General features: G+C 39.9%; 1 protein-coding gene, 1 long non-coding RNA gene and 1 pseudogene across 2 annotated transcripts in view; 2 read left to right on the top strand and 1 right to left on the bottom strand.

Annotated features, from left to right (window-relative positions):
• sfrp1a (secreted frizzled-related protein 1a) overlaps positions 1 to 19354 on the top strand; it is a 29940-nt gene extending 10586 nt beyond the window's left edge. Inside the window, exon 3 of the mRNA XM_047382657.1 lies at positions 18161 to 19354. Coding sequence (XP_047238613.1) covers positions 18161 to 18486 — 326 coding nt within the window. The 3' untranslated portion in view covers positions 18487 to 19354. The remainder of the gene's footprint in view (positions 1 to 18160) is intronic.
• On the bottom strand, positions 10406 to 12440 carry LOC124878609 (annotated as a pseudogene).
• A 1896-nt stretch (positions 19355 to 21250) lies between the features above and the next one.
• Positions 21251 to 25028, top strand: LOC124878413. Its single transcript, XR_007040764.1, has 2 exons — positions 21251 to 24321; positions 24831 to 25028. It is a non-coding gene; the product is annotated as an uncharacterized LOC124878413 (long non-coding RNA).
• Positions 25029 to 25357: the final 329 nt, after the last annotated feature.

Genomic DNA, 25357 nt, shown 5'->3' with positions numbered 1-25357 from the left:
TTTAGCCAGTTAAATAACAATATTTTAAATATCTGACACTGTGCATGTACCTGCACACTGAAATGCTTGTGGGAGACCATACATATACAAAAAATGACTAAGTACACGCAAATTACAGCTGTAGAATTCACTCTTATACATCAAGAGCCCCGTGGTCAACTGAAAACATCAACTGGATTGCAGCTAGAGGGACTTGAGCAATATATGTGAATGATGCACACAAGATACAAGAGATTTCATGTTTTATTTGCTGGCAGAGCTGGAACTTGTGGCAGCCTGAAACCCTGGTGCCACGCCGAGCAAACATGGACTGCAATCACATTGGAACCAGACTTTCCACTGGTTCTCGGGAGGAGTTTAAGGTTACATTTGTTTAACGAACTGCCTTGGTGTTTATGTTGCGGTGATAGGACTCGCCTTTATTCTGTGTGTGTCCTGATTTGCCAGAAGGAGAGGGGGGCACATTGTTGGCTTGTTTCATGTCGGCTGAAGACAAATGTTGTTTTTCTTGCTTGTCATAAGTCCCCTAACCTGCTGACAAGTGAGGATACACAGACAGATTTACTATCATACAGAGGATGATACACTGGTATTACCGAATGGAGGCAGGGTGACCCTTTCTGGAATGGATCACATTTCGCCCTGAGCTCAATATGACTTTATTATGACCAAAAAAAGAGCCTGACATGAGAAGAACTCTGCTTATTTCCCTGGCTGGAGTAAAAATTTGTTTTTTATTTTCCAGAAGAGTTAGGTTTCAGTCCAAAGAGAAAACTGCAGCTATAAATATGCCTTGGAAATCCTGAGGCCAAACACGAGTTAGTGTCTTGTCTTGAGAAAAAAGAAAGCACGCTGATGGAAAATGCATGGCTTTAATCATGAAACACTTTATCCCAGTAACAAAAGATAAGGCCATCATCCTGATTCCATTCTGCTGGTTTCAACTTGACTGAAAGTGGTTGGTGGGTAACAGCGTGTTTTTAGGAGCCTGGGTTTTTATACATCCAAGTTACAGGCGTGCTTGTCTGATTTTGTTTGGAGGAGACCGCAAAAGCAGATATGATAGATAGACAAGATTTTTTGCGCGTCTCTGTTGGAATGCTTGGCTGGAAAACCACAGGTAGGGTTGAGAAATGAATCAGAGACTCGCACCGGAGTCTTTATTAATTGACGCGGACCAATCATGTGTAAAATATTCGCGTCCTGGCCATGAGGGAGCATTTCTTTCGTCAGTGAACCTCATTTACTGGAAGCTGGGAAATAAGTGTTCTCAGCTGAGGTAAATGTCAAGCATGATGCTGCTGTTCTCTTCACATTTCCTAGTAATTGTACAATCTTCTTTTCCCAGTAGTGCAACACAGATCTGAAGCAAAGAGTCAGGTGGTAATATAGTTTTGCAGGCTGGCACTCTGATTTTTCTGACACATCTCTCTATAATTCCTCTTTGAACGAACACACACATCTTGTGTGTGCAGCATTCAGCTGTTAACAGATTTACAGCTCATCTCACTCTACTTTGTTCCTACCACATTTTATCTCTGTGTTTAATGTTTTACGGCAACTCGTCACAACTCGTTGCTTCTCTACTGATGTGGTAAACGGCAGGACAGCTCTATACTGGAGAACTGATTGCTGCAGCTTAATGGATCACTATTGTTTCTAATATTGCAAACAGGGAGCAGTCCACACCCTGCTACTGGGAGCTGGAGAATCCTGTCTGTGCATCTGACCTGGCAGTGGAAAACGGGTCTGGGGTCAGGAAGCCAACAACTAAAAAGTGATTCTCACACCAATATTGCAACCGGAAATCGCATTATTGTACATATAAAAGTAATTAGAGCAGGAAAATGACAAATTTCCACTCCTCAATTAAGCTGGAAGTATAGCTGAGAGGAAGCACTTTTTGAAATCTACAGGTCCTTCTCAAAATATTAGCGTATTGTGATAAAGTTAATTATTTTCCATAATGTAATGATAAAAATTTAACATTCATACATTTTAGATTCATTGCACACTAACTGAAATATTTCAGGTCTTTTATTGTCTTAATACGGATGATTTTGGCATACAGCTCATGAAAACCCAAAATTCCTATCTCACAAAACTAGCATATCATTAAAAGGGGCTCTAAATGAGCTATGAACCTAATCATCTGAATCAACGAGTTAACTTTAAACACCTGCAAAAGTTTCCTGAGGCCTTTAAAACTCCCAGCCTGGTTCATCACTCAAAACCCCAATCATGGGTAAGACTGCCGACCTGACTGCTGTCCAGAAGGCCACTATTGACACCCTCAAGCAAGAGGGTAAGACACAGAAATACATTTCTGAATGAATAGGCTGTTCCCAGAGTGCTATATCAAGGCACCTCAGTGGGAAGTTTGTGGGAAGGAAGAAGTGTGGCAGAAAACGCTGCACAACGAGAAGAGGTGACCGGACCCTGAGGAAGATTGTGGAGAAGGGCCAATTCCGGACCTTGGGGGACCTGCGGAAGCAGTGGACTGAGTCTGGAGTAGAAACATCCAGAGCCACCGTGCACAGGCGTGTGCAGGAAATGGGCTACAGGTGCCGCATTCCCCAGGTCAAGCCACTTTTGAACCAGAAACAGCGGCAGAAGTGCCTGACCTGGGCTACAGAGAAGCAGCACTGGACTGTTGCTCAGTGGTCCAAAGTACTTTTTTCAGATGAAAGCAAATTCTGCATGTCATTCGGAAATCAAGGTGTCAGAGTCTGGAGGAAGACTGGGGAGAAGGAAATGCCAAAATGCCAGAGGTCCAGTGTCAAGTACCCACAGTCAGTGATGGTCTGGGGTGCCGTGTCAGCTGCTGGTGTTGGTCCACTGTGTTTTATCAAGGGCAGGGTCAATGCAGCTAGCTATCAGGAGATTTTGGAGCACTTCATGCTTCCATCTGCTGAAAAGCTTTATGGAGATGAAGATTTCATTTTTCAGCACGACCTGGCACCTGCTCACAGTGCCAAAACCACTGGTAAATGGTTTACTGACCATGGTATCACTGTGCTCAATTGGCCTGCCAACTCTCCTGACCTGAACCCCATAGAGAATCTGTGGGATATTGTGAAGAGAACGTTGAGAGACTCAAGACCCAACACTCTGGATGAGCTAAAGGCCGCTATCGAAGCATCCTGGGCCTCCATAAGACCTCAGCAGTGCCACAGGCTGATTGCCTCCATGCCACGCCGCATTGAAGCAGTCATTTCTGCCAAAGGATTCCCGACCAAGTATTGAGTGCATAACTGTACATGATTATTTGAAGGTTGACGTTTTTTGTATTAAAAACACTTTTCTTTTATTGGTCGGATGAAATATGCTAATTTTGTGAGATAGGAATTTTGGGTTTTCATGAGCTGTATGCCAAAATCATCCGTATTAAGACAATAAAAGACCTGAAATATTTCAGTTAGTGTGCAATGAATCTAAAATGTAAGAATGTTAAATTTTCATCATTACATTATGGAAAATAATGAACTTTATCACAATATGCTAATATTTTGAGAAGGACCTGTATAGTTGAAGAGATAGTTGAATGAACTGGAAGGTTTTATTTATAGCCTTGCAACATGGGAACTAATGGCATTCAATGTAGCATCAGTGGCTACATTTAATGACCAGGTTAATAGACCAGTCCAGAGATATTCCTAAATTAAACCATATGTTGTTATCAAGTTCAACAATCCATCCTTCTTTACTCCTGCACCTCTTTCTGTAGTCTCCTTTTTTAATGTACAGTGCAGTAAAAAAAGTAGTTTTTTTTCGAGCAAATTGGATATTTGTTCTGCTGCATAATGCGGAATGTACATGTTCCCAAAAACCCCTACTTTTGTCTTATCAATCCACAAAATATTATTTCAAATGTCTTGGGGGATCAAATGAGGATCATCAATAAGTTTTTTTGGCAAATGTTAGATGGGCCTTTGTGTTCTGTTTGGTCAGCAGTAGTGTTAGCCCATGAACTCTCACAAGGATGCCATTTTTGCCCAGTTTTTGTCCTGATTGTTGAATCATGAACATTCATCTTAAATGAGGCAAGTGAGGTTTGCATTACTTTGGACATCAAATGTGGGGCCTACTTCCTCCTGTCACTCTCACTGGTGGTAGTTGGTGTCTCTGCCCGCCGGTCCGCTGGTGGTTCTCGGTGTCCGGGGCTGGGTGCTCAGGTGTGTGCAGGCGCACTCCCTGTGGCTGCTTGGGGGGGCCTGGACCCCTGGCTTTGTAGGGCATAGGGCATATGCTGGGGGATGGTGTGCCCTTGGGTCTTGGGTTTCTGGGTCCATGGCTGGATCTGCTTCGGCTTAGCCGGCTGCCTGCGTAGCCTGTGGGCTCATCGCTGCCTCTCCCTGAGGCTTCTGCACTGTGGCTGCTGGGTGGTTCCTCTGGTGTGGTGGTCTTCCCGGGGATCCCGGGCTCTGGGGGGCCTTTGGATGTCTGTGGCTCTGATCTCCTCTGTGCCTGTCTTAAGTTCTGGAGTGCAGGTCTGTGGCGCCTCTTGCCAGCTATTGAATATTCTTACAGAGAAACCCTTTATACACAAGTGCACTCACACAGGTGTTTGGATCCAGGTGTTTATAGATACACAGATATACTCCACATTGAGATGTGGTTGCCACTAAATACATCCTGTATTAATTAGTACCATGTACAGGTCCTTCTAAAAATATTAGCATATTGTGATAAATTTTGGGTTTTCATGAGCTGTATGCCAAAATCATCCGTATTAAGACAATAAAAGACCTGAAATATTTCAGTTAGTGTGCAATGAATCTAAAATGTAAGAATCTAAAATTTTCATCATGACATTATGGAAAATAATGAACTTCATCACAATATGCTAATATTTTGAGAAGGACCTGTACTTTTCAGTAACTTTGTTGTTGCTATATATGCGTTTGTTTGTCCCTGCGTTTTTTTTTTATACCTTTCTCTCTCTTTCTGCAGGTGTAGAAGCAGACCTCTAGGGTGTTATCTTGTATTCTCTATCCTTCTTTCGATCATTTTCTTATCTCCTCTCCCTTTTAACATTTAACTCGGACAACAATTCTGAGTGCCAACTCTGCTGGAAAGAACACATAAAAAAAAAGAAATATCTTTGATATACCTTCCAGGCTATTAGATGTCACTGACGTTTTTTAATTTGTTCAATAATTTCTTTGGATCAGATCATGTTGTGTTGCTTTTTGAGATCTCTTTTCTTGCTTTATGTTATCAGACAGATTCTGTTTGAGTGACTCCTGATTCTGCAGTACATTCACTTATTATGTCTGAGTGTTACTTGTGAAACTGAACCAAACACATGGGGTTAATCAAAGTTAAATCATGATTTAACAATAGAGGCAGTTGTATTTTCACATACGTTCATTTAAAATTTGTTTTTGGGCTGATATTAAACTGTCTAAAAAGCTAAAATGGAATCTACCTGTAATAGGGTAAACACTTGTTCACAGCAAGGCACAGCCCATACAGCTGGGATATCAGCACATTTTGTTCTTTATTTGCAACATCAGACCCTAATCTTCTCATTGAAGTTGGAGTCTCTACGGATGGCATGGTTACTAGGGGTGTAACGGTACACGTATTTGTATAAAAACTATCTGGTACAGCCCTGTCGGTTGGGTAAATACGTGTACCAAACAAATACATCGGTGTTCTATTCCTGAACACATGCAGGATGTTTATGTGCAGAACGGGCTGCACAATGCAACATTCTGTAGCTCAAATTTGAAAAGTGACACCAAAACAAACCTGAGAGGACTCCCCACTATCACTAAAATCTGCTTTTTGGAACATTAAGGTTTCTCATGCAGCTAGAGTGGAGAAAGAAATAGGGACCCCACCAGCAAAAGGGATGTAGCTTGCTCTAGACATTAACTTAACTTAATTAATCACCTGAAACATCACAAATACTGGAGACAGAATGCTACCTCTAGCATTCAAACAGCCCAAAACCCTTTCTTCATATAAAATGCAAGTTGGAGAAATCTCCGTTGATGAGGAGTTGAAACTAGGTTGTCAAAATATTACAATAGATCCAAAGTGGTTCGGTTGTGTTACCTTCTCAAATATGGGCACAGTCTAATTAAAAAAAATTCTAAACATTAACACTGACCGTTTTCAGGTGGTTATATTTAGGGGTGCACCGATTGATCGGCCCCGACTTCCTTAATTTTGGGAGATCGGTCAGTGGCCGATACTTACATGTGAAACCGATCTTATCGACCGATCTTATCTACCTGTCTAACCTATTGTGCAAGTTTGATTACTTTTTCAAATGTAAAAAATTAAAGACTAAATGAACTGCCATGCCCTAAACATTTCATTTATATTTGAAAGCACTGCCTCATGTGCAGGTAAAATAAGTTTGTATTGTTTCACAGGTATCGTTCAATGTTTTTGAATAAAGCAAGATTGAAACTTTGAAGTTGTATTGTGACCCTATAACACTTGACAGTGTCAGTTATATCAGTATTGGCCAAAGTCGGAATCGGCAGGTCAGGCTTTTTAAAGATCAGTGATTGGCCAGAAAACTGCAATCGGTGCAACCCTATTTATATTGCTGTATAATCTGTTCTGGCATTGGCTATACTTGCTTTCACTGCTTTACTCATTGGGGAATATCTCCAGTCATTTCTAAACTTTCTTTTTAAAATTTTAGAACATAATGAAATCATTTTTATTTCAGAAATTGAAAAATATTCTTTGTTTACTGCTTACTGAAGTTAAAAAAAAGTAATTTTTCTTGATTGAAGCGTACCAAACCATGACTTTATAACTGGGAAACGTACAGAACTGTCATTTTAAAACTGGGAAACATACCAAACCGGGATTTTTGTTTACTGTTACACCCCTAATAGTTTCTAATTTTATCACACACTAAAGAAATCCCAGCAGACGTCAAATATAAAGTGCATAATTTAAAGCAGTTTTAAAAAATCTCTGAAAGCATTAGAAACAGAAATAGAAAGCCTTATACATATTGTTTGACAACTCTATATGGCAGCAGGAATAGACTAAAGTATACAAGAAAAGAACAGCAATATCAATTGTAACGTACCCAATATTATAGAGAACAATTTCATGTTTGTTAAACATGAGTACAAGCAACTCATTCAATGCGAGGGCTAAATATGGCTGAATGTACTCGGACCAGGGAGCATTATACAGGTTGAATAAATTTCTGTTATATTGCACTAGGTGAACTTAGGCTTGGGCTGGTATGAGATGCAGTATAGTATCCTTGTGTAGAAAATATCATGATTTCACAATAATAGTGTATTCAAAGATTTCAAACAAAAATGTGTAAGATGATCTAACTGCCTTGATTTAAAACCGAACAAACAGAAAACATTCTACCTTTTGTTGTGCTCTTCATGGACTCACACTGGGAGTCTGGTCGAGCTACTTAGGTTACCAGCCTACAGTCATTTGCTTAACAGACATGCTGGTTGTAGCTTACCTTAAAAGGAGTGATGGGTAACACTGCTTTAGTTTCCACACCATGACTGTCTGTGTAGTATTTCACAAAAGTGTATACAGCTAAAACAAATTGTAATTTTGCAATGCAACTGCAAGAATTAAATGTCAAAAAAAACATAGCTTAATGGTTTGTCTTTATTGACTTTATGACCACTTCCTTTGGTAAAAGAGTTGAATGTAAACATTAGTTTGTGCTGACATGCTTAGCAAGTAAAAAGCACATTTATCTTATGTAAACAAAATAGTTGTTGTGTGTTAACTAAAGCCGATAAAATTATCCACTGACATTAACATTATTAAACAGCAAAATTTTAACGTCTCGCTCTTTCTTATTTTACCCTGCTGAAGAGGTCAAGTGAAGTCAGATCAGGTCATGGATAAAGATACACTGATGCCACTTGCTACCCAGAATGCTTTTCAATACGTTCTGCCATTTTGGAGGTGGGTTAAAAAATTGTAAGTACAATGCAATATTGATGTTAAACAAAGCAAAATGGAGTAGATATTAAACTTAAAAAGGCTTTCCAACAAGCAGAATGTAAGCTGTGAATAAAGGTAAAGTGAAGAAGAGCTGCTGCATGCACAAATCATCATTTAATGAAGAGAAGTGATAGAAAAACCTTTTTTCCACAGGTAGATTGTATGTCGGTTGTATGTGTCCTATTTATTTGTACAATAAATATGATTGTTAAAAGACAACATATTTAGCTGAACGCATAATTTGGTATAATTTAGGCAAAAGCAAGATATTTTAAAAACACCATGTCATGATCTGTCTTTTGGAGCGGGTAGATAGTGGGAGGAAAAGTAAATGTTGCTGTTTCACATGGAACTGTGATAGTGAACCATAGACAGAATTAAGTATATATAGGGGTTGGACAATGAAACTGAAACACCAGGTTTTAGACCACAAGAATTTATTAGTATGGTGTAGGGCCTCCATTTGCTGCCAATACAGCATCAATTCGTCTTGGGAATGACATATACAAGTCCTGCACAGTGGGCAGAGGGATTTTAAGCTATTCTTCTTGCAGGATAGTGGCCAGGTCACTACGTGATACTGGTGGAGGAAAACGTTTCCTGACTCGCTCCTCCAAAACACCCCAAAGTGGCTCAATAATATTTAGATCTGGTGACTGTGCAGGCCATGGGAGATGTTCAACTACACTTTCATGTTCATCAAACCAATCTTTCACCAGTCTTGCTGTGTGTATTGGTGCATTGTCATCCTGATACATGGCACCGCTTTCAGGATACAATGTTTGAACCATTGGATGAACATGGTCCTCAAGAATGGTTCGGTAGTCCTTGTCAGTGACGTGCCCATCTTGCACAAGTATTGGACCAAGGGAATGCCATGATATGGCAGCCCAAACCATCACTGATCCACCCCCATGCTTCATTCTGGGCATGCAATAGTCTGGGTGGTACGCTTCTTTGGTTTGGCTATAGCAGCCCGGCCGTGTATATTGACCCTGTGGAGCTCCCGACGGACAGTTCTGGTGGAAACAGGAGAGTTGAGGTGCACATTTAATTCTGTCGTGATTTGGGCAGCCGTGGTTTTATGTTTTTTGGATACAATCCGGGTTAGCACCCGAACATCCCTTTCAGACAGCTTCCTCTTGCGTCCACAGTTAATCCTGTTGGATGTGGTTCGTCCTTCTTGGTGGAATGCTGACATTACCCTGGATACCGTGGCTCTTGATACATCACAAAGACTTGCTGTCTTGGTCACAGATGCGCCAGCAAGACGTGCACCAACAATTTGTCCTCTTTTGAACTCTGGTATGTCACCCATAATGTTGTGTGCATTTCAATATTTTAAGGAAAACTGTGCTCTTACCCTGCTAATTGAACCATCACACTCTGCTCTTACTGGTGCAATGTGCAATCAATGAAGACTGGCTACCAGGCTGGTCCAATTTAGCCATGAAACCTCCCACACTAAAATGACAGGTGTTTCAGTTTCATTGTCCAACCCTTGTACATTATCTATACAAACTTCATGTTGAACCTGTAATTTGCCATACATTTTAGCACCATTAAAAATCAAGACCTTAAGGAGTGGAGCTATTTAATTATTGGTTGTATGTATGGAACAGAGTTTTATGTATTCCATTAAAACTCCTATTATAACAGGACAATTTTCAAGTCCGCAAAGTCATAACTTTCCTTGGGATCAGTCGAAAGCAACAACAGGAAAGATTGATGTAGTTTGCTAACATCAAGCTGATATTTTTGTTTTGTTTTGTTAAGCAATAACAAGGAAAGTGACTAATCAGACACAATGCTCTACTGCGTTTGTTTCCTTTTTATTTGGGGTTGTCATGACCCGCACCTGTTTGTGTTTCTATTAATGGCACCCACCAGCTTTCCATGTAGTTCCTTTCACCTCAGTTGTTTGTAATTCTTGTTTTCGGTCCCTTCGTTGTCTGGTGGTCTGTTGTAATTGCTGTTGTAGTCACTGCTTTTGTCGTTGCCATCTCCCTGGTTCCTGTGTTTCCTTTGTCTCCATTAAGTTCATAAAACTGTAATTACAACACATCCATCCACTATGCGCCTGCCGATGTCCAGCATGAAATCCAGAAGCAACCTTCCAAGTAGATACAAAACATCGTGTGCAACCTGTGCAATAGCCCAAAATATAAAGTTTAAACTGGATTTAACAACAAAGTGTGGCTGAAAAAAAATGGCACATTATATGGTCATGGTCATGTGGCAAAAACAGAGGGATGGAGAACAGTTTATATGTACAGCACACTGTGCAACAGCAGAGTATGCTTTCAATAAACAAAATAAAAATGCTCAAGATTGTCTTAAAAAATAAGAATGCTACTATTTCAGCCTTAAACTCAGACATTTATGTTGCTAAGGCAAAATAAAACAAACATAAATAAACATAAAAAAAGACAAAAATAACATTTAATGTCTGTCTTCAGCGTAGGTGCTGCCCTCTGTTGCATTTCCCTTTTTTATAGAGAACCAAGTTTAAATTCTTTACCGTCTTCAAATGATTACAGAGAAAGTATGTACAGGTCAACTGAAGGATAAATAGTCTAATGCGAAGAAAGATAGAACTGCAGTCCAGTCCAACAGGCTGTATAGGTAAAAAGAAACCAGTGCAGGGGTGAACTAGACAGCGTGCAGCTGAGCTCTTTTCAGTTCTGTCACTTAAGGCAGCAGTGCAGTATGAGCAAGTTCCTTGTGTCATCTCCCACTCTTCTGCTTCATCTTTCCTCAAACACTTCCACTTCACCTGTGCAGTTTTTCAAATAAGTTCAAAAGCACAGTCACAAAAAACAGGTGGAGTTATGAAGCCACAAACAGGTCCACTCAAAAACATCACAGCAGTAAAGGCAGCCAGGTGTAAAGAGCAGGGCCTCTGAAGCTGCAGGTTCACTGGCTCTCAGCCGTTGCTCCATTGAGTTTGGATCCATCTTGTCCCTCACCACAAGTGCAATATGTGTCAGCATATCAGCTCCTGCTTTATCTCAGGTCACATGGGGAAAGGCTGCTCGCTGAAGGAGAAGGTGTCGCGGCCGGCCTTCAGCTCGCCCTGCCCAGGGCCATGAGAAACAATCCAAACGATCCCAGCTCTGGGGAAGGAGCCGGGCTCTCGGGCTCCGATTCCGACTGGCTCATCTAGGGCTCATCCAGTGAGCAGGCTGACATCGTGTGGAGGTGTGGGTGGGAGTGGGGGTTCAGCCAGGGGTGATTGAGACATTCTTCTGCCATGGCTCTCTTCCTGGGGTTTTTCACCAATAACGACTTGATAAAGTCAACTGCCAGGGAGGAGATCCCTTCAAATGTGTCCTGCGAATAGTCTATATTGACTTGGGAAATGTTGAGGAATGTTTCCTGCTTGTCATCACCCAGAAAGGGACACTCGCCCGTCAGCATGACGTAGATCAGGACCCCAATGCTCCACATGTCTGTAGCATTGCTGATGGGTTCATAGTTCAGGATTTCTGGTGCCACATATTCTGGAGTACCCAGGATCTCCCTGACCTCTGTGATCTTGTCCATCCTTCTGGACAAGCCAAAGTCCACAACACGAATGTCACCCAGGGGTCTGGCACTGGTCAACAAGGTGTTCTGGGGTTTCAGATCCAGATGGATGACATTGTTTCTATGCAGAAAGGCCACTCCATTTAGGATCTGGTTGGCCAGTCGTATTACATCTTTCTCTGTGAAGGCCTCATCGTTATCCACCATGCACTGGTGGAAGATCTCTCCACCTGCCGCACATTCTAGAATGAAGATAATTTCGGAGTTGGTTTCGTAGACCCCATGCAGTAACACCACATAGGGGTTAGCCTTGGCCAACTCCAGCACAGCCATCTCATTGAAGATGTCCATGCGCCAGTCGGCTCCATTCCTTCTCTTTTGCAGAAACATGGCAGCATACTGCTTTCCTGTTGCCTTATCGGTGCACTTCTTCACCACAGCAAACTTTCCCCTGCCCAGTTCTTTGCCCACCAGCTCGTAATTGGCAGTGAACGGCTTTTTTCTTATCTTCGTGTGGATTTCTGTCACCATCCCGTTCTTGTTCATTGTTGCTGAGTTTGGCACTGAAATCGCTCCTTGGAATTAAACAGTCTCCAATTAACAACAAATGCGAGAATAAAACACGATTTTCGACTCAGTTCAACAAATAACTAGCATCATAATAAAGCCGAGCCAGCTTGAGTCAAATAAAGAAGTGTGAGAACACCAGGAGGCAATCCAGGTTAAACGTTTCCCAGCCAATAGATGCTACTGACAGGAGTGTTTAACTGTGTCTGTTGCCGCTATGGTCCTATGATTTGTATGCATGGTTTTTGACAAAACTCACACCGTAAGTGTAAGGGGGTTTCAATAGTATGCCAGCTAACTTCCTGTCTGGTACTCTGGAACACATACAGAATGTACCTAGACACCACTGTCGAATCGATGCCACAAAGGATTTTAGTTTTTTTGATGCACAGCTAAGTTTCTGAGTTATTGTAAACTGAATATTAGAAGAGCTTTTTACTGCTTATGTGTCATGACATGATGTTTAGGCATTATCAGAAAAGCACTGGAGGATCAACTTACTTCAGTACTAATTGATGTCCTACACTTTTTATCAGGTTAGAGTCTAAATATGTAAATAAATGTACAAAGTAGCTAGCAAATGTATTGTTAGGAAGGCTGGGTACAGTCAAATTACAGAGTTAGTTTGGATATACTGAAGAAATTGTTCCTCTACCTGTAACACAAAGCTGTCCTATCACAGTGTGCTTGTTGAATATGTAAATAAATTTTTAGAGTGGTGGAAGCTAACAGCTAGGCAGACATACAACTTCTGTTTTAGCTGACTTTCGCAATTTAAAGCAAACTGAGAATTTTCATATGTGTGGGATTGGAAGTGTGCAATATCAAAACACCTTATTGCTGTTGTTTTCAGCCAAACAGCGTCCGTGCTTCTATGCGGTTACCTTGGTTGAGTATTAAACCACCTTATCAGATGATTTGATGGATTAGCCGATCCTGTGTCCACCAGGATAATTTTCAAGCACCTTTGAGACCTGCAGAGGAAGGGAACATACCTTCCAATCCTGCTGCACAACTAACAGCCAGACACAAAAAAAGTTTATGGATGTTCATATTCATAGTTTAGGTTATAGACACGTTGTATATTCTTTAATTTGATAAAAACACGTAACCAGAAGCCCGTAGTTTAATTAAACAACGGAAATGTATTACCTTGCCAGTAATAATAGCTGGTCTACTTCCTGCCTGTCAGTAGACCATTAACTAACCGGGAGTAGTTTATCTTAATGTACGTAATATTTTGTGGTATTTTTAATCTGACTAGAGTTGTTCTATGGCATCTGGTCCATTGATACATTTCAGCTGTTCTTAGAACTACTATAAACTATCTACTGAGTAACTGCTTTTAAAGCTTGCTTTCTCTGTTATCACTGCATGTTTTGCCATTGCACTTGTTGGCTGTCTTCCACAATGGACCTGGGGTAAATTTTGTGGTCTTTGTGTCATTAAAAACCAAACATTTGGAGAAAAAAGCAAAAAAAACAGTCAGTTTCACTTGCAAATAAGAAAAGCATATTAAGAAGTCATCGGATGTGAATTTTCCTTTGTGTGGTCCTGCCAAACAGATCAGGTCCCTTTCAACGACATGAAGTACAAAGAAAGTTCAGAGCATCACGGGATTATAGGGGATGGAAGACTTATCTAGATGAAGTCCTCTCAGGTATGGGCCAGGACGTCTCCATCATGACTCACTAATTACGAATGCTGTCCAGTTTGATTCCACATAGCACTAAGCCCTCTCATTGAGAGCGTTTGAAGGGGATAAATTTCCTAATCTCTAACATGTGCACCCCTAATACAGTGAAGGAAAAAGACACACTTTACCACTTACATTAGCAATGAACAATACAAGTGCTAAGGAAGAAGGAGAAACTTAAGTTTTATGAAAACGTTTCCCGTCTTGTCCACCATAATTCTGTAAGTGTAAGGTGATCAAATGTTTTAAAATGGGGAGAGATTAAAAGAACAATTTCATTTTTAACCACTTCAGTTCTTTGCAGTAGATGTATTCGCATTATACTTACAGTCAGATCAACCCTAGTCCTCTGTCACCATGGTTTCTGGCTGCACACATTACATCCCTGCATGACAGACATGGGGGAGCTTTAGACCACCAAGGTCTCGCTCATTCTGCATCTCTATATTGTGTATATATATACAGGGGTTGGACAATGAAACTTAAACACCTGGTTTTTAGACCACAATAATTTATTAGTATGGTGTAGGGCCTCCTTTTGCGGCCAATACAGCATACGTTCGTCTTGGGAATGACATATACAAGTCCTGCACAGTGGTCAGAGGGATTTTAAGCCATTCTTCTTGCAGGATAGTGGCCAGGTCACTACGTGATACTGGTGGAGGAAAACGTTTCCTGACTCGCCTAGATCTGGTGACTGTGCAGGCCATGGGAGATGTTCAACTTCACTTTATGTTCATCAAACCAATCTTTCACCAGTCTCGCTGTGTGTATTGGTGCATTGTCATCCTGATACACGGCACCGCCTTCAGGATACAATGTTTGAACCATTGGATGCACATGGTCCTTAAAAATGGTTCGGTAGTCAAAACTGCCTTAATCCTTCGTGGCATAGATTCAACAAGGTACTGGAAACATTCCTCAGAGAGTCTGGTCCATATTGACATGATAGCATCACACAGATGCTGCAGATTTGTCGTCTGCACATCCATGATGCGAATCTCCCGTTGCACTACAGCCCAAAGGTGCTCTATTGGATTTAGATCTGATGACTGTGGAGGCCATTTGACTACAGTGAACCCCTTGCCATGTTCAAGAAACCAGTCTGAGATGATTCGTGCTTTATAACATGGCGCGTTATCCTGCTGGAAGTAACCATCAGAAGATGGGTACACTGTGGTCATAAAGGGATGGACATGGTCAGCAACAATACTCAGGTAGGCTGTGGCGTTGACATGATGCTCAATTGGTACTAAGGGGCCCAAAGTGTGCCAAGAAAATATCCCCCACACCATTACACCACCACCACCAGCCTGAACCGTTGATACAAGGCAGGATGGATCCATGCTTTCATGTTGTTAACGGGAAATTCTGACCCTACCATCCGAATGTCGCAGCAGAAATCGAGACTCATCAGACCAGGCAACGTTTTTCCAATCTTCTGTTGTCCAATTTTGGTGAGCCTGTGTGAATTGTAGCCTCAATTTCCTGTTCTTAGCTGACAGGAGTGGCACCCGGTGTGGTCTTCTGCTGCTGTAGCCCATCCGCCTCAAGGTTCGATGTGTTGTGCATTCAGAGATGCTCTTCTGCATGCCTTGGTTGTAACAAGTGGTTATTTGAGTTACTGTTGCCTTTCTATCAGCTTGGACCAGTCTGGCCATTCTCCTCTGACCTGTGGCATCAACAAGGCATTTGCGCCAACAGAACTGCCGCTCACTGGATATTTTCTCTTTTTCGGACCATTCTCTGTAAACCCTAGAGATCGTAGTGCATGAAAATCCCAGTAGATCAGCAGTTTCTGAAATACTCAGACCAGCCCATCCTGCACCAACAACCAAGCCACGTTTAAAGTCACTTAAATCACCTTTCTTCCCTATTCTGATGCTCGGTTTGAACTGCAGCAGATCGTCTTGACCATGTCTACATGCCTAAATGCATTGAGTTGCTGCCATGTGATTGGCTGATTATAAATTTGCATTCACGAGCAGTTAATAAAGTGGCGGTGAGTGTGTGCATATATATTCACTATTAGAAAATAGTTTCGAGACAAAGTACTAGATGGGTAGGTCAAATTATATGGAGAGGATTTTTATTCAAAATTAAATAAATGCTGCTATTGATAAATTATTAATAAATATTCCATGAAATACATAAATATCCCCATGAAATAAAACAAAATAATTATGTTAAAAGACATTTTCATCTTATTTTATTTAATTCATTTCAAGATTTATTTAATTTACCTAAAGATTTATTTATTTATTTCATAATGCAGTTTTATTTTGTGACACTTTTATTTTGTAAAGCTACTTTACGTATTTTAGTTACTTTTACTTTTTAACCCCTTTTTCATTTTAAGCTCTTTTTATGTCATGTTCTTATATCCAAATGAGGGGGCCGAGTTTTATCTGTGGGGCGGCGCTGGGACAGCAGGGCCGAGCTCAATTCCTGGCGGTGGCCGGCAGAAGCATGGCGCTGCCAGAAGACAGCATGCCGGAGGGAGCCAGGAGATTCCGGTGCCAGACCGGCCGTAAAAGCCTGCCACGGCGGTTGCCGCTGTTTTTGTGAAAACCAATGCTGATTATTGGCAAATGGGATGCCATTATTGTTATAGCCTGTTACTTTTAAATGATGATGTCTTTATTGGTTTTTATTTAATAAACAGCGTTAGACCCATAACATAAAGTGGCTGTATTTACTTGGGATGGAAAATAAATAGCACTATGTGTGTGTATGATGTGCTGAAAGGATGACGAAGACTTATTGCACAAACACCTTCCACAAAAACAGCGGCAACCGCGGTGGCAGGCTTTTAAGGCACCTTCTGGCATCCTTGCAGAATCCCCTGGCTCCCTCCGACATGCTGTCTTCTGGCAGGCAGGGGTTGCTTCTGCCGGCCACAGCCACGAATTGAGCTCAGCCCTGCTGTCCCAGCGCCGCCCCACAGATAAAACTCCGCCCCCTCATTTGAATATAAGAACATGAAATAAAAAGAGCTTAAAATGAAAAACGGGGTTAAAAAGTAAAGGTCACTGAAATATGTAAAGTATCTTTACAAAATAAAAGTGTCACAAAATAAAACTACATTATGAAATAAATAAATAAATCTTTAAGTAAATTAAATAAATCTTGAAATGAATTAAATAAAATAAGATGAAAATTTCTTTTAACATAATTATTTTGTTTTATTTCATGGGGATATTTATTTATTTCATGAAATATTTATTAATAATTTATCAATAGCAGTATTTATTTATTTACTTTTGAATGAAACAGCTCTCCATAGAATTACCAAGTTGGTGGGTAAAAACAATCTGACATCAGCCTCGAGGACGCTGCAAGTCTTTATACTCCTGATTGCCGCTTATAACCTGCAGCTGTGGAGCAGCACCTGCTGGCCACGCCCTGCAGGAGAGAAAGAGAGACACCAACCCAAACCAACAGCTCAGAGGATACGACAATCGTATACTGGGCTTAAAAATATTGTGATACTATTTTTGGTCCATAGAAACATGGAAAAAGCCAAGGGGGTCAAATAGTTTCCAAGTCACTGTAGAATGCGGTCAGTTCTGGCTTATTATCAGTTCTTTCTGTTTCCACCACCAATGCTCCACCTTCGGGTCTGAGAAACCAGTGCCAGAGATAGTGCTTTTTAAATGTTTTTTTTGCATTGGGACTACCATAGTTGACAAGCAGATAAACTGCCAAATATGAACCATACAAACCTGGAATAAAATATTCTACATTCATTACTGATTTTTTAAGACACAGTTTGTGATTTGTGAAACGTCTATTCAGTTTGTGAAAACCAGAAAATGAAAGCCTGTGTTCAGTTTTCCTCAGTCATCTGATCTTCTGACTTATATGTAAACTTCTAATAATGCAACCTTTGGCTGTGGAAAACCAAACCAGTTCTTTAGTGTGTTTTTATAGAACTGCTTAAGAACCAGGTCAGCCATGGTACTGAATTGGTAGAAAGTTTCTAAAAGTGTCCACAGGTTTAAACTGACACCTAAAAGAAAACCACTTAAGGTTGTTTTGGTTTTATTTACTGATTTTTACTGGTGCTTTATTAGAAGGAATCAGGTGTGACTCAAGTCAAAGAAATGCTCATGAACAGTTTTGCTTGAATAGTTGTAAAAGTGCATTGCAATGAGAGGGGTTATATTTGCATTATCATCTTGTCTCTGAAGTGAGTACAGCAGTTTGCTATGAGTCATGCCCTGTGTATTACTGTCATACTCAAGGAGTTCAAAAAGACTTCACTGCAATTCTGTTTTTCTGCTTATTAAACACTAACATGATGCCTGAAGCGGCAGGACTGTACTTGGATAAAAAAAAAAAAAAAAAATTCCCCCACTTTTGAATATAAAGCAATGTTTTCCCATGTCTCCACCACAGCTATCAAGGCCAAAATAAAAGAGGTGAAACAAGAAAACATGGACCGCAAGGTGATCCTGCAAAAGAGGAAGAAGATTATAAAATCAGGGAACCTGAAGAAAAAAGATACAAAGAAGCTGGTGTTGTACTTGAAGAACGGTGCGGACTGCCCCTGCCAACAGCTAGACAACCTTACAAACCAGTATCTAATCATGGGCCGTAAGGTGGACAAGCAGTACCTCCTCACAGGCATCCACAAGTGGGACAAGTCCAACAAGGAGTTCAAAAAGGCAATGAAAACACTCAAAACCTACAAATGTCCTGAATTTACCACTGTCTTTAAATAGTACACGCACAGCCCAAAATCTAGTTGAATTTTATCCTACATATGAACTGGCAAAAGCAATGCCAAACTTTGCTTTCTGTTGTCCTGTTTATATACCTATATATCTTTGTATATTTACATGTATACTTCAGAATGTCCACTGTTCAGTTTAAGATGAATGCAGTATGGAACGACAATGAAAAGGATGAGTTTCCCTTTTGCCCTTCAGTTTAGGGAAAAAGACTGTTTGTGTGCCAGGTCAGAGAGGATTGGTTGCTTATTCTGACCAAACAACTAATATTTCTAAGAGTTAGAAAAGTTTAATACTGCTAACTTGTTTTGTATGGTAAATATAAAGTTAAAGAACAAGCATTATTCTGAACACACAGAATTTCCTCTAAACACAACTACAAAAAAAATTAATGTACTCTTTTGAATGTACCTGAAAATAGCAAACATATAATTGTTATGGATAGGCCTTGCTAGTATGTTGTCCCTGCTTTGATATGCTAATGCAGGCTAACCACAATTCTGGACAAGAAAATCAGTCCTGAAACATTTTAATCTGTATTTGTACAAATGTTTGAGCTATGACAGCGACACAGAGTATGAAAGTGCATTTGTATGATAAATACTTGTCAAACTAAGAGATACACAGTTCAATCTTGTGATGCACATTGCAAAGTATTAGTGATGGATCGTGTCTTTTATACGTGTTTAAAATGCTGAACTTGGCACAGTGTATCTCAACTTGGTGTTCCTGTCTGTTCTGCTTTGGCATTTCTGGTTCATTTTAGCACTATTTCTTTTTTTCAGATTTCAGTGTCAGCATTTCATTGCTGCTTATTACATGTACATAAAAATTTTACATAAAATATGAAAAAATTGAACTGTGTCACAAAGTATTCATTTAGTGTTTAAAACGTACTTGTTCTGTGATCCTGTAAAAAAGCTGTCCAAACTTTCTGCATGATTTAAACTTTTTATGTGAGACAATGCTGAGTTCAGTTTTTACTCAGAGGTCTGATTTTCTGAGTTTCATGTGGAAGAGATATGGGAACATCCTGCGCAGTTGGAACTCTGCCTTGAAAAGCTGGAGCTTTCTTATCAACCCCCACCTCAAAATCCAATATGGCTGTGACCAGAAACAAACTCATCTTCATAAAGTGTTCATTTACATTTTGTTCACCATTAAAATTTCATACACACACATAAACCCTCTGTTAGTGAACATTTTCCTAAACTGTTAAAATGCATGAACATTTTCAAGCTGCAAAAAAGCAGTTTGCTGGGTTACTAGGCACATCATCAGATCGCACTGTTTTTCCAACTTGTCAATACTAACTCCAAAGGGGTACTTTTAGTGTAAATAAAACAAAACACAAGCCCAGTGTCTTCGATTTGGATGTAGCTTGTGTAATGACCATGAAAGCTTTATATCTGACCATTCAAATTCATTCTCTTCAAATACTTTGAAAATATCCTTGACGGTTCTTTTTGGTTAGTGATAACAACCTCTTATCCCATATTGATGGAGTGCCTGAATCTTCCATTAATGTTTTTATTACCATGAAATGTTCTGCTCAAAATAAGTCTTGTCTGAACGCATATCAGTTAGCATGTCAAAGTATCTCTTCTATGAATACTGTTATTTTTTATAGTTAGATATTTAGAAAAAAGCTTTTTGCATCAATCCATGATTAACTTGAAAGTTAATTAGTGATTATTGTGTTAAACTCTGTAACGTAATCCTGTTCTTTTAGTCAGTAGAATGATTACACGTTGGATCCTTGAATGGGAAAGCATCTTCAGCCAAGAGTATTTTTTTCTACAATGATAGTTTGTAATATTTTTTTCCGCCTATTAGATCAATAATGTAAAAAGTCAGCTTCTGGTTGGTTGATCTGCACCTTGTGACTGCTCCGTCCCTGAAAACTGCCGGCTGCAGAAACCGTAGAAGTGTGGGCTGTCAACTCATAGTTCCCATGGAGTCTGAACAAAATCCATATGGAGTCCATTCCCACATGCTGGCTGTCCCAGCCAGAACATAAGTTCTGTTTTTCACCAAGGTTTCAGTCAGTTGAGGCAAGAAGCGGGACTGTGGGAATCAAACTTTAAAAGCAGCTTCCCTGACTGAGACAGCAGTGTGATACCTGACCCAAAAATAGGCCCTTACTTGCCCTGTGCTATCTTAACATTGTAGTCTGAGAATTGATATGTCCAGGTGATTTGACACTGAATTATTATTTTCCCCTTACAACTAATGTTAGCATTCAGACTTCTAGACCTTGCTTTAATTTGCAGAGAGAGAGTGTCACGGTTTACTTGATATCGGACCCCAGAATGCAGACGAGCAGGCAGCGTGATGGTAAGAGAAAAGGTTTTAATGACGAAAAAACAAAAACTCACTCACAGCAGGAGGCAGGAACAAAACAATGGACGGGCAAGACAGGCATGGTATGATCCGAAAACAAGACTTGAGCATCAAAACTTGACATGAGCAGGAGAGTGAAAGATGTTTCCGCGAAGACAGAGCTGGTGTGAATATATCGAGTGAAAACCAGGTGGAGCAAGGAGACAGATTAACTTGGACAGGTGAGCCGAATAAACTTAATTGACAGACAGAAAAAAACGTGGCTGCGGCAAAAACAGAGACTCTAATAAATAAACTAGAAAAACATGAAGCTAAAGCATAACCAGATCCGAAAACCAAACTTGACAAAACATGAACAAGACGACAAAACTAAAGCATGACCAGGAAAAATAACAGAAGCATGATTCAAAATCTAAGAAGAATAATAACAAACAAACGAGTCAAAACCTTAACTGTGAAAAACATAAGAGACCCGAAACCAAAAACCAAACAACCCTACATCATGACAGAGAGATCAAGTAAATATTTGACAGATCACATTTGGGAAATATTTAAAACTTTATTTCTGGTTCAGATAATATTTCCCTTTTTCAACATAGAATTAGATTGTTAATTGATTTTGGAATTACATTTTTTGTTTATGCTTTTCTTACCCTAAGTAAATCATTAGAAAATTGTGACTCTTCATTTTGATAAACATGCAGAATCTTCTCACTTCTTTAACTGTGCAACAGAGATCGATCAGACTCCATACTCCAGAACTGATTTCTGATTTCCAAAAACTTTAAAGAACTTAGACCTCTCCATAGCTGTTACAATTATTTCAGCAACATTTTTTACATCTGTTTTTTTAATTTAACTTTCACATCATAACAGGCATAATTAATCAGGGTAGTGGAGTTCATTGTCTGATATACCAAACACAGCTGCTTTAATTTGACAGCTTCCTGAATTGCAAAACACATTAAATTCTACATTTCATTTTGTTGTTTCAGTAAATTCACTTTAATCAGGTGTGTAGAGAGTGCCAGTAGGATCTGAATGTATAAACTAGACAGAAGAAGTGAAGGACACTTTTCTTATTTACATTTTTCAAAAGCAGGTAAAATGTGAGTAATCTCCAGGTTATGCCTGAATAAATGTGGTGTCTTGAAACTACCTATCTTTTCAACTCTGCAATCTTTTATCTTTGTCTTTGCTCACATTTGGGTCTTGGCACGTGACGTGTGACGCTGTTAGAACACAGTAGAGAAGGAACTGTGCAGACAACTGCTGCTTTGACAGATGTGTCAAACAGAGCTGTTTCAAACTAACAATTTCAAGCGTTTTTGAAAGAGTAAGCCATACATACGGTTGCCAGATCTCTGCACCAGAAAGTCTCTTATGCATGCAGGATGTTATTTCCATTTCTTGGACAATATCTCGGCATTTTTGTGTTTGCTGTTTCACAGACTGTTGGCATCTTGGTATGTTGCCTGCAAATGCTAATCCAGAAATGAACATCATTAACCGCTCATAACAATATTTTTTTATAAATTTTTTTAACCTGTCTTATCAAGTGTCTGATTTAAAGGAACTATTTTCATACATTTCAAACTGATTTACAGACTCATCTAGTGTCTTTTTAAGGCCATTTCATTTAAATCAAGTAACGTGTGCACCATCCAAAAGTCTCAAAGCAGTCTGTCTGTATTAAGCTCAACAAAAACATAACTTTTGTAAAGTTGAAGATAAATATGTTCATGTGAAGGCTTTTATGGATTAGGACCTATCATGTCAGTTCAACATCTATAAACAGAAAGAAAAAAAAAACATGAAACCACCATGTCAATAAAAACGCTTGTTAAAAACCAAGAAGTATCAAACAGGCCCACATTTTGCCCATCTGGTTCCAGTAATGGCTTCACCAATGGTAAATATATCTCAGATGTGGATTTTACTTTTTTGATTACTTCAACTTCAGAAAATCTATGGCAAAGCTCCAAATCCGTGCAATTAAGAGGTGATTTAAAAGAAGGCGTCCATATCACTTGCTAAGAAAGGGTAAATTTATCTTTCACTTTTTTAATTCTTTCAAAGAAAACACCTTGGAGGCTGGACAACAAGTAAGTTAGCATCTTTTAATTCTAACTGATTAATTAAATTTATACATCAGCCCATATACTGCTAATTCTCAACTGAGCACTAGGGGCTGATCTATTATTACAAGGATGTCCAGTCCTGATTCCTGGTATTGACTTGGGGACCCGAGCAAGGCATTTTTAAATGAGTAGTATTGAAGTCCCTTTTGCTCTTGGTCTACTGTATGTGATTCTGCCCAAATATCCCAAGAAAACAAGGCAGATATGTTTTGCCAAGCCATTGTTTTCAAACCTGTTTACTTTCATGTGTACAGTTTATTAAACCAGATTATTGTGGGTTAGGCATATTGTATTAATAAAACAAGTTTGGGTGTTCTTAAACAATCTAAGGGCTGATCTAGTAAGATTCCAAAAAAGGAGTGCTAAATTGCGTGTTAAAAATAATGCACATCTTGGGGTTCCTCCTATTTCGATATTTCACCCACAGCTTTCTCAGTGATTGTACGTTATTCCTTCAGGAGCAGGCATTGGCTGTATCGATCGTGCCAACATTGGATAATGACAGAACTGGATTGTTAATATGAAGAGAATTTGATCTAAAGAAAGTTATTGGGTTAAAATGAGCTTCGGTGTGTATGAAGAAAAAAATTATGTTACACCAACTTTTAAAGAATTTAACACAAGATAGATACCATGCTGACAAACAGAAGGCTTAAAACAGCCAAACTGGAAAATTGGTATCTAGCTCATTACCTGGATCTGATGAGAAAGCTCTCTGATGAGTCGTATCCTGAGTTTACTGACATTGGCCCAGCGGAAGAGTTCCCTGTCTGGGCACTTGTTGGTCAAATCAATCAGATGCTGATGTTGGGGACCAGCCATGGATTAAAACATGGATAGAACATGGATGAACCTTACACAATCAAAGGTTGATATAAACCTCTTTGCACCTTTAAAAATCACACTAACCTACAACTAATGCAGTCCAGAAAGAGGAGGAGTCAGAGCTGGAATCCCTGAACAAATACACTATCCCTACTTCCGTTCATTCTCATTTAACAAGACTCTCAGCCGAGGTCAGACAGGAGAGGCACTGCGCGTGAATGTCTCCTTGCAACCGAAAAGGCATAACTCTTCAACTCCACAGCGGCTACGATCCGATAGTCGAAGGCCCACCGATTGAGTGCAACAAAGTTAAGTATTGATCAGCTGTTTAGATAATCCAGCGCTCATATGTAAGTGGGGTGATTGAGACAAGCCTGGCTTGACTTTTCTCCTACACAGGAGCAACCTGCATGCCAGAGAGTTCCCAGCACAGATGTCTCGGTTCCCAGCAGAGAAGCGGTTTTCCCCCTGCCTGAAAGAGGACAGTGTAGGAGATGCAAGCATTGCACGCCTTCCAGTGTGTTTTTTATGTTTCCTTTGGGCATTAGGGAGAGTTTTCCAATATCCACCAATGCATCAAAATGACAATGATAAATCCTTTTAGCCATGATAACTACATTGACTATTGTTATTTTCACATGTAATTAACACTGTAATCTCAAGCATGTAGTCCCTTAACTGGACAGAACACAGGATTCGCATTCAAAGCATTAAATTGAGTAATTAAAAAACTTTTTTAACCTTACAAAAAATATTTTTTAACTTCACAATGCCACACATCTCATTTTTTAAAACACATATTTGAGAGACCTCCAAGAGAGTTCCATATAAAGATGTTCCTAATTTGTTTTTTAACACTTTGTGTTAAATTCCAAAATGCATGTAAAAGAAATGTAAGAGGTTTTTAAAAGTGGTAAATACTTCGTGTGTTATTTACAAAATATAAGACATACATACAGTTAAATTAAATTATTTGAGGTTGGAGCATTTCCTTATCCTCACACTAATCTTTCACTCCCTCCATAGATTCTCTACAGGATTCAAGGCAGGAGGAGCTCGGCTGGGCCGCTACAAAATGTTAACATTTCTTCTTGTTAGAATAAATAGGTTGGTAAAATTTTCAGATTCTTTTAAACCTAAATCTGCCAGAGGTATGAACCACTCTGTTCTTAACTGTATGTATTGTTAGCTTGGAAAATACTGTAAATAAATGACTATAAACTCCTAATGTATCTTTTTTGATTAAGAAAACATAGAATTTGATGCAGGGGCTGCACGGTTGCCTTGCAGCAAGAAGGTCCTGGGTTCAATTCCCAGCCAGGGGTCTTTCTGCATGGAGTTTGCATGTTCTCCCCGTGCATGCGTGGGTTCTCACCAGGTACTCCGGCTTCCTCCCACAGTCCAAAGACATGCCTTTTAGGTTAATTGGTCACTCTAAATTGCCCTTAGGTGAGTGTGTGCTTGGTTGTTTGTGTGTTGCCCTGCGATGGACTGGCGACTTGTCCAGGGTGTACCCCGCCTCCCGCCCATAGACTGCTGGAGATAGGCACCAG

This window comes from Girardinichthys multiradiatus, chromosome 12 (assembly GCF_021462225.1).
Source record: "Girardinichthys multiradiatus isolate DD_20200921_A chromosome 12, DD_fGirMul_XY1, whole genome shotgun sequence".
Lineage (NCBI taxonomy): Eukaryota > Metazoa > Chordata > Actinopteri > Cyprinodontiformes > Goodeidae > Girardinichthys > Girardinichthys multiradiatus.
The sequence above is the reverse complement of the archived record's forward strand: the minus strand, read 5'-3'. Positions and strand labels throughout refer to the sequence as shown.